General features: G+C 39.8%; 1 protein-coding gene across 1 annotated transcript in view; it reads right to left on the bottom strand.

Annotated features, from left to right (window-relative positions):
* The window catches only part of LOC125025048 (solute carrier organic anion transporter family member 74D-like), a 12,526-nt gene that overhangs the window by 155 nt on the left and 2,371 nt on the right, over nucleotides 1–10,000 (bottom strand). The window contains exons 3-15 of the mRNA XM_047612920.1: nucleotides 9,491–9,623; nucleotides 8,840–9,085; nucleotides 8,434–8,622; nucleotides 8,165–8,305; nucleotides 7,549–7,755; nucleotides 6,658–6,822; nucleotides 5,126–5,312; nucleotides 3,787–3,925; nucleotides 2,997–3,074; nucleotides 2,178–2,317; nucleotides 1,511–1,614; nucleotides 570–671; nucleotides 1–138 (exon numbers count right to left, since the gene is read on the bottom strand). The exon at nucleotides 1–138 is cut by the window's left edge and continues 155 nt beyond it. Coding sequence (XP_047468876.1) covers nucleotides 1–138; nucleotides 570–671; nucleotides 1,511–1,614; nucleotides 2,178–2,317; nucleotides 2,997–3,074; nucleotides 3,787–3,925; nucleotides 5,126–5,312; nucleotides 6,658–6,822; nucleotides 7,549–7,755; nucleotides 8,165–8,305; nucleotides 8,434–8,622; nucleotides 8,840–9,085; nucleotides 9,491–9,623 — 1,969 coding nt within the window. The remainder of the gene's footprint in view (nucleotides 139–569; nucleotides 672–1,510; nucleotides 1,615–2,177; nucleotides 2,318–2,996; nucleotides 3,075–3,786; nucleotides 3,926–5,125; nucleotides 5,313–6,657; nucleotides 6,823–7,548; nucleotides 7,756–8,164; nucleotides 8,306–8,433; nucleotides 8,623–8,839; nucleotides 9,086–9,490; nucleotides 9,624–10,000) is intronic.

Below are 10,000 nucleotides of genomic sequence, written 5' to 3'. Positions count from 1 at the left end.
TCAGCGGTTTGGTCTCCTCAGGCTCGCCCTCGACCTTCTTCAGCTCCAGTTCCTGCTCGGCCTTCAACCCGTAGAGATCCAGTCGGTCGCTATACCAGAACATGACGAAGTCTCCGAACAGGGAAATGAACATCAGCACTGGAAAGGGATGGGGGACTTTGGGTGAATAGACGGAGAGGGAAGGAGGGAGGGAGAGAAGGGAAGAGGGAGAGAAGGGAAGAGGGAGAGGAGGAAGAGGAGGAGGAGGAGGAAGAGAGAGAGGGAGAGGAAGAGGAAGAGAGACAGACAGACAGACAGACAGACAGACAGACAGACAGACAGACAGAGAGACAGACAGACAGACAGACATACAGACAGACAAACAGACAAAAAGACAGATAGAAGGAAAATAAATAAAGGGAAAGGAATACAGATAGATAGATGAAAGGAAATGGAATTAGATAAGAAAAAAAATAATAAGATATAGTCAGAGATGAAAAAATACATGACATGGTGTGAAAAGCTAGATAGCTGCATCTGTGAAGAAATGGGAGGAAGAAGGCAGAAGAAAAAGAAAACGTCACGCTCACCTGCAGGGACCAAGTGAAGGATTTTTCTGAACTTGTCGGAATCGTAGAGCCAGCAGTTTCCTGTCCTTCCGCAGGATGTATCCCACACGAGACAAGCTGAATCTGTGGAATTACCATATCGATAATGATGATTATTGGACTCGTTAAAAAAAAAAAAAAGTAAAAGAAGAAAAGGAAGTTTGAAAAGAGGCATGCGGACAAATATGAATATTATTGTAGCTGGCTAACATGACGCGATATTCAGATATTTGATATAGACAATTGAGCATTGGCATGAGTTTCTGTAAACTAATCTTCGTTAGTTTCTACGTGAATACTGTTTCAGGTTAGAAGGCATCAACATTTTCATTACCAAGCACTCACATTGCAAGTGCTAAACCCTAAAACTCAACAATTCACAAAGTCATGCAACCTAACCTGGCCTTTGCAACATGCAATACATCACGCAAAGTCACTCAAAAAGTTTATTTCTTGTAGGTTGCATTACTTTCAGAATTTATCTGCTGCGCCTCTGACACCCAAGGTAACTTTTCAAACTTTTCAGATTCTTGGAAAATTAGATTTCCAAATACCACTAGAGATAGCCTGAAGGTAAGTTTATCGTACCCCATACGATAAAAAAATCGATACTTACTTCACTCGTAAACACAAATGAGAAGGAGGGACAACAAATAAAAAAACAATTAGTAATAAAATAATAATGACGAAAATATTTAATCTTTTTGGTAAGACATTTCTTCGGAGTTGTATTAAAAAATAATTTACCCCTTTATCCTAAAAAGTATATGGGCAACATGAAATCAGATCCAAGCAACCCAGGAGTACTATATAAAAATCAAGGAATAAGAGTGCGAGTAACTTGGAATCTGATCACCAATCTACAGCCTTGAGTAGAGAGACGCCTATGATGTCCCAGTCTGCCCCACGCCCCTGCCACGTACCTATGATGGCGCCCATGATAATAGGAGCAGGAATGAACGCGAACAGACTGATGAACACGGTAAGGGTGCCCAGGGCGATCCCTTTGTCCTCCTCCGCCACGGCCCTGAGGTCAAAGGGAGAGAAGGTGATGAGGGGAAGAGGTACATGGAAGTAGGAAAGAAAGGGCGGGGGAGAATGTATATATACACATAGAGTGATAGGGAAATAAGAGGAGGAGGAGAGAGACAAAGATTGATAGAGAAAGAGAGAGAGGGAGAGAGAGGGAGAGAGAGAGAGAGAGAGAGAGAGAGAGAGAGAGAGAGAGAGAGAGAGAGAGAGAGAGAGAGAGAGAGAGAGAGAGAGAGAGAGAGAGAGAGGGAGAGAGAGAGAGAGAGAGAGAGAGAGAGAGAGAGAGAGAGAGAGAGAGAGAGAGAGAGAGAGAGAGAGAGAGAGGGAGAGAGAGAGAGAGAGGAGGGGGGGGGGGAGGAACAGAGACACGATTTTTAATTACAAATATCTAGCCTCAAGAGAGAAAAAAAAAAAAAACACTCATCTCTTACATATGAGAAATAAATAACCAACAGTGCAAACATGAAAGTAAATACAAATACCCTTCTATTCCACCCAATCCTGGACATGCGTACACCAAGATATGCTACCAAACTCGCATAAGAGAAGCAACAATACCTCAGCTGGACAATGCTGCCCCCTATCCTGCCGACCGACGATACAGTCTGCACAATAATCTGAGTAAGCATGTAGTAGAAAAATCCCTCGCAAGGTTCTGGACAGTAGCCTCTGGTGACAAAGCCCCAAGAGCTGTTGTTCTGAAATTCAATTGTAGAAAGCACAGTGTATATTTTTGTAGGGTCGTTCATTATTATCATTATCGTTATTATTGTTGTTGGGGGTGTTATTACCGTTGTTGTTATTATTATTATCATTATTATTATTATTATTATCATTATTATTGTTATTATTCATTATTTATATTCTATCTTTAAGTGACTATTTTTATATTATGAAATCACCAGCCTTCTTTTCGTTATAATCAAGATTGTGGGAGACTGCACATAAGTGTTGACTGAAAGGGGGGGTGGGGGGAATGAAGTGTGAGTGATCAAACCTGTTATCTTGAAAAAAAGTGAAATAGCATCACTAATTGTTTATTTATCAATACTGCAAGATAAGTATTGACTTCGTGGCTTAAGATTATATAATAACATAGGGCAGCTGATATGAAATCAGTGATGGAATTGCATTGTGATTATAATCCAGAATTAAAAAAAAAAAAAAAAAAAAAAAAAAAACAAGAAAACAAAAAACAATATATCCCATTATTGCTATATCATACGCGACACTTTAAGGATAACAGTCACATTTTCCAACCATATTTCAATCCCTAACCAGACCACAACTCAAGATCCTACACAGCGATAGCTTAAATCTCAATCTGAACTAAAATGCAAATGCAATACACGTCAGCGCTGCAACGCCACGACGAACCTTCGATACCGCGTCAAGGGCGGGGCTCGGGGTCGAGGCAGAGACGGGGCTTTGAATGCATCTGCAGCCGGTGTAAATCTGAGGGAAAAAAAGGGCCGCATAAAAGGTCTATCGAAAGATCTATCCTGTCTATCGAGGTTCTCTCCAAAGGGGAGTGTGAATTCATCGTTTCTTGTGGCTTTTGGTTAATTGCTTTTTTTTTTAATAGATGTTTTTTTTATTATTGTTGCTTTTGTGGGTAAACATTTGCACGGTTATAGTTTATATAAATAAATAGAAAAGATAATGATCAATAAATGGACAGATAAACAATTTGATATATATATATATAAATATGTGTATATGTATGTATGTATGTATGTATATACATACATATATATACATATACATACATATATGTATATATACATATATATACATATATATGTATATACAAACGTACATATATATATATATATGTATATATAAATCTATGTATGTATATATATAGATATATAAATCTATGTATATATATGTATATATACATACATATATATGTATATATATACATATATATATATATATATACATACATATACATGTGTGTGTGTGTATGTGTGTATGTATATATACATATATATGTATATATATATATATATATATATATATATATATATATTGTGTGTGTGTGTATTTAGATATATGTTTGTGTGCGTGCATGCGTGCGTGCGTGCGTGTGTCTGTGTGTCCACATTCATTTGCAACACATAAGTGCGCGCGTCCATAAGTGTCCATCCACACATCTACCCACAATGGGATCCGCGCTGACGTTGGCGAGGGAGCAGCCGGCGTAGCAGGGCGAGTAGAACAGCGTGGTTTGGTCCTCCGAGCAGACGGGCGTGAACTTCTCGGTGCAGCCGCAGTCCGCCGAACACTGAGGGCCGGCGTTGCTGTGGGAAAGCCGTTTAGTTGGATTATTCTCGAAGTTTATTTCTTTCGTTTTGCGGTGTGTCGTGATTGATTTTTTTATATTTCATCTCAAATCTCAATTTCCCATATTCCTTCATTTCTCACCTCGTATGTCATGTCATATTTCGCCTCCCACTCCGCATCACATCTCACCTCACGACTCATCTCCCATTTCGATTAACATCTCATGTCACGTCTCGCCTCAATACTCCCTTACATCTAATCTCATCTGTAATTTCACTTCTCATTTCATCTCATACCTCACCTCAAAATTCCCCTCACATCTCCAATCTTCCTTCACATCTCACCTCACACCTCGTCTCCCATCTCCCTTCACATCTCACCTCACACCTCGTCTCCCATCTCCCTTCACATCTCATCTCACATCTCACCTCCCATCTCCCTTCACATCTCATTTCCCATCTCCCTTACATCTTACTCCCATCTCACTTTCTACCCCCCTTCACATCCCATCTCACACCTCGTCTCCCATCTCCCTTCACATCTCAGCTCAGATCTCACCTCCCATCTCCCTTCACATCTCATTTCCCATCTCCCTTACATCTTACTCCCATCTCACTTTCTACCCCCCTTCACATCCCATCTCACACCTCGTCTCCCATCTCCCTTCACATCTCATCTCACATCTCACCTCCCATCTCCCTTCACATCTCATCTCACACCTCGTCTCCCATCTCCCTTCACATCTCATATCACACCTCGTCTCCCATCTCCCTTCACATCTCACCTCACACCTCGTCTCCCATCTCCCTTCACATCTCATCTCACACCTCATCTCCCATCTCCCTTCACATCCCATCTCACACCTTGTCTCCCATCTCCCTTCACATCTCATCTCACACCTCGTTTCCCATCTCCCTTCACATCTCATCTCACACCTCGTCTCCCATCTCCCTTCACATCTCACCTTCTATCCCCTTCACATCTCACTCCCATCTCACCTTCTATGCCCCTTCACATCCCATCTCACACCTTGTGTCCCATCACCCTTCACATCTCATCTCACATCTCGTCTCAAATCTCCCTTCACATCTCATCTCACACCTCGTCTCCCATCTCCCTTCACATCTCACCCTCTACCCCCCTCGTCTCCCATCTCCCTTCACATCTCCCTACTAACCGAGTCCCACCGCCCGCCCTCGCCCCGCCCCAGAACTCACCCGTCCACAGGCCCAATCACTTCGAGTCTCGGGCAGCCCACGAACATGAGGGCGATGAAACCTGCGCAGCCAACGATGGTCGTGAAGATGTTGTATCCCATGATGAGTCTTGGCCTCGGACGCGCCCACCTGATCACGCTGCCGCCCACGCCCGCCCCGACGACGGATACGATCAGGCTGGACATTCCTGTGGGGTAGGAGGGTGAGATGTGGAAAGATAGGTTTTTGTCTACGTGATGCGTGTTTGGATTCCTTTTTCTCTGTCTACTTCTCTTGCCTTCTCTCTCTTTCTCTCTCTTGCCCTCGCCCTCTCGCTCTCTCTCTCTCTCTCTCTCTCTCTCTCTCTCTCTCTCTCTCTCTCTCTCTCTCTCTCTCTCTCTCTCTCTCTCTCTCTCTCTCTCTCTCTCTCTCTCTCTCTCTCTCCCTCTCTTCTATTCAATTTTCCAATTGCATCTACCTCTACCTTTCGTAATTCATAGACAATTATTTAAAGCAATATTAGAAGCACACACTCTTGATATTATTAAATTTGGTAATGCATATCAAAATACTTCCAAAATCTAAAAAATCTGGACATGTGACATTCAAAACGTGTAAGATAGAAAAATATTTACATAAAGGTGAAACGTAGGATCAGATAAATACTTAAAATGCTTTGAGGAGATAGAAGTTGTTTGCACATATTTTACGAGACATCCAATGTTACCTTTGCAACCTTATGCAAGCACTTTTTCTTTCTTATTTACATTTTCTTCTCGTATAGAACCATGTAGTAAATAATAATCTACCTTGTAAATAAAAATCGAATAGAATAAAACAGTGATTCAAAACAATCAGTAGATCAAGGGCATCTTCTGAAAGATAATTAGCATAGCCCTGAAGTACAACCAATTCTTTGTAATAATTTCTACTAATTGGTACAAACAACGAACTAAAAAAATCGCACCGACCTCACCGAAAACCAAACCCAACCTGTGTACGTATAAAATGGTTATAGCCACTTATCCAGAAAAAAAAATCCAACATTTGTATCTATTTAATAATAATAACCCAAAACAAAATAAAAAATGCAATCTTACCTATGAATTATTTGCATCCGTAACCCTCATAAAGAAGCAATGCTTACTAATGACTACAAACAAGAAACCCAAAACAAAAGCAAAAATATCCGAACCGATCTTTCTGAAAAATCAAAACCCAATTGTGAACAAAAAATCCAACAACCTCACTAATGAAATGATTTGCATCCGTAACCCTTATCAGGACACAATTATTTCAATTATTTCTTACAAATTACTACAAACAGGGAAACCTCCCAAATAAATACATAAAAAATCTCTTTCTCTCTCTCTCTCTCTCTCTCTCTCTCTCTCTCTCTCTCTCTCTCTCTCTCTCTCTCTCTCTCTCTCTCTCTCTCTCTCTCTCTCTCTCTCTCTCTCTAATACATCAAAATGAATAAATAAAACAAAAATGCACATCGAACCTTCCAAAAAAGTCGAACCCCACCTGCGAACGAAAGCCCAACACCTCACCTGTAAAATAGTTTGCGTCCGTAGCACTTTTCCGGAACTGATTCTCCATGTACTTGGGCTTGAAGCTCCAGTAACCCGAGACGCCGAGGAGGGTGAAGACGGCGTTGAACAGGTTGCCCGTCCAGATGCGGTTCGTGAATAGTCGGCGGAGGGCTTTTATTAAGTCTGTTTTGGGGATATTATTATTATCATGGTGATGATAATAAGATAACATTAATATTAATTAGAGTAAAATGATTATCGTCATAAGAATGACAATACTGATAATAATAATTACTATTATTAGTAGTGGTAGTATTGATTAATAATAATAATTAGTGATTATAAAAATAATAATAATCATAATCATTATCATCATCATAATCATAATGATAATAATAATAAAAAATAATAGCATTAACAACGATAATCATCATCATAATCATAACATTCGTAATCATTATCATCATCATTACCATCATAACAATAACATGATAATGATAGTGATAATAATAATAATAATAATAATTAGTAGAAGAAGAAAAAATATAATGAGTGATGATAATAATGGTACTGTTAATAATAATGATCATGATAATAGTAAATATAATACTAATGATAATAATGATAATATAAAAAAAAAACAACCACAGTAATGATGGTAATAGTAGTAGTACTTACAGTAACGATATAATCAAAACTACTAATAATAATGATAATAGTGATAATGATAATAATAATAATAATAATAATATTAATAACAATAATTATTATTAATAATATTGTTATTATAAATATCATAGTTATTACCATTATTACCACAATACATGATTATCATATCATAATCATAACATCATCATTTCATCAAATTTTCCTCACGATCAAAAAAGAAAAAAAAATCGTGTTCTTTACTTTTGAGCGTCGGCCGAGATTCCGTTTTCTTTTCCTTGGCGAGAGCAGCGAAGTGGTCGAAATTCTTGTTGCCTCCGTCTTCCCTGTCTTTATCCATCTGTTTTATCATCTTCTTCGTCTCCCTCCTGAGTGTGGCCGGCAGTTTTTTGGGGAAGAAGAAGAGAAGGTTGCCCACGATAACAAGGGCAACGCCGAGGAATACGAAACCTGGTGGGAGAAGAGAAGTGGTTTTTCTCTTTTTGTTATTCTTGTGTTTTTTTTGTTTTTTTTTTTAGTTGTGGTGTTTCAAGTAAGCCGGGTTAATTTTTTTTTTGTCTTTAAAAGAAACATGAATGGTGATTTGCTACAATTGTATTCTTGTGTAAAAAAAAAAGTAATATCTTTTTTTGGTAGCAGTTAATAAAGCGCGTCTTGTTAAGCTTTTCAATCAGATATAGTGCAGACAGGAGAGGTAGGAGCCTATTACGGGAATCCCTTAGAATAAGTATATACATAATGCTATTGTTTAATTTATCCATTTGTTTATATATTTAAAGGGTAAGGATGGGACTATTCCGTCGATTTAGCTTTTAAAAATATAATTCCATCTAAATCACAGTTGAGTATCATTTCCCACCTATCCACCAGGCCCCGAGCCACCGGGGATCCTTCTGGCTGATGTTGGGCTTCCTGGCCGGGTCGATCCACAGCGAGAGGCAGCGGCCGCCCAGCACGAAGCCGAACACGGGGCCCAGCACTCTCAGGAGGGACACGAGAGCTGAAGAAGCGCGAAAGCATTATCAGAAAAAAACGAATTCGATATGGAGGAAAGAAAAAACGGGCGGATTGGAAAACAACAAGGAGTCATTGCTATCTACAGTGAGTAGACGTATTTCAATAACCTACTGTAAAAGATAGGATATGTCTTTTTGCTGATGTTGTCGTCCAGGTACGTGACGCCAACTGTGAAGAAGATGCTGATGGCGATGCCGACGAAGAACTGCGCGAGGAACATCAAGAACATGGGCCCCAAATATGCCGCCCCCTCTTCCTTGCATGTGTCCACCTCGCGCTTGTGGCAGAGCTCTTCCTCTTCTGTTATTGGGAAGGGAAATGGAGACTGGAGCATTAGGAAAAAAAATGTGTATTCGATATACAGTAAAATGATCGAAACCATTTGTTTTCTATTCTTAGTTTCTTATTAGGCTACCATATCATCTAGAGGGGTGATTCACTCTACGTATCGCTCTTTCATGCACCATGATTTAAACGGAGATCGTAAACAGAGAAGGAAAAACGATCCATTTCTTACTTTTAGGTTGGGAAATGACAGAGCTGTTGACCAACGCGCTGGCATCGAAAGTGGTAGCATCTGCCAGGTCTATAGCATCTTGTCCCGGCCCGTACATCAAGTGGGGAAGGGCGGCGGAGAAACAGGAGGCAGCAGTGAACATCACGCCCACACCCAACCAACGCGGGCGGTGGCCGAAGGTGCCGTAATAACTTAGAAAGATGGCCAGCAGAACTTGGGATATGTCATTCCCGGAGAGCAAGATGCCTAGGAATGGAGGGTGAGACACTTTTAAACAACCGTAGGTGGGGTTAATATAATAAAAGTTAACAGAGAGCAATTTGCAAATAAGTTACGTGATCGATCAATATGGTGGAAGAAATTATTCCATCAGCTTCAATAGACCGTTTCTTCATAGCTGTCAAAAACGTTTCCATTTATTGGTAGTGTACCGATTTGGGTCCTTTGCAAGTGCGTGTGTCCTGGTAATCTCTCCACTAAGATTAAGAATGTTTACACCTTGTTGAAGTTACATTACCCATAACTACAGGAAACACGTCTTAGTAACTGGAAATGTTACTTTTCTTAATCAACAAAGCTTATTTCCTCGTACATGATATCTTAATCAGGGAAATAGACAAGCACTCAAACAAATGCCGGCTCTACGAGTACCTGTCTGTTTGCTTGTGAATTTAAATCTCTTCTCGATAGTGGAGATAACGGAGACAGAATACGCAAAGAACATCCCCTGAACAAGCGCCACCAAGATGTACACCGCCAGATACATCTCCTTCGTGGCCAGGCGCTGTGGGAGAGAGCAAGGTGGGGTTTGGGTTCTTACCTCGTTATCGCAAAGGGATGATGGTGATAGTGATAATGATGATGATGATGATGATGATGATGATGATGATGATGATGATGATGATGATGATGATGATGATGATGATGATGACGATGATGATGGTGATGATGATGATGATGATGATGATGATGATGATGATGATGATGATGATGATGATGTATGTGTGTGTGTGTGCAGATGTAAGTGTGTATATATATAATATATATATATATATATTGTGTGTGTGTGTTTATTCACACACACACACACACACACATATATATATATTTATACATAGACACATGCATCATACATATACATACATACATATATATACATAA

The sequence above is a fragment of the Penaeus chinensis genome, chromosome 4, assembly GCF_019202785.1.
Source record: "Penaeus chinensis breed Huanghai No. 1 chromosome 4, ASM1920278v2, whole genome shotgun sequence".
Lineage (NCBI taxonomy): Eukaryota > Metazoa > Arthropoda > Malacostraca > Decapoda > Penaeidae > Penaeus > Penaeus chinensis.
This window is presented reverse-complemented; position numbering and strand designations above follow the sequence as displayed.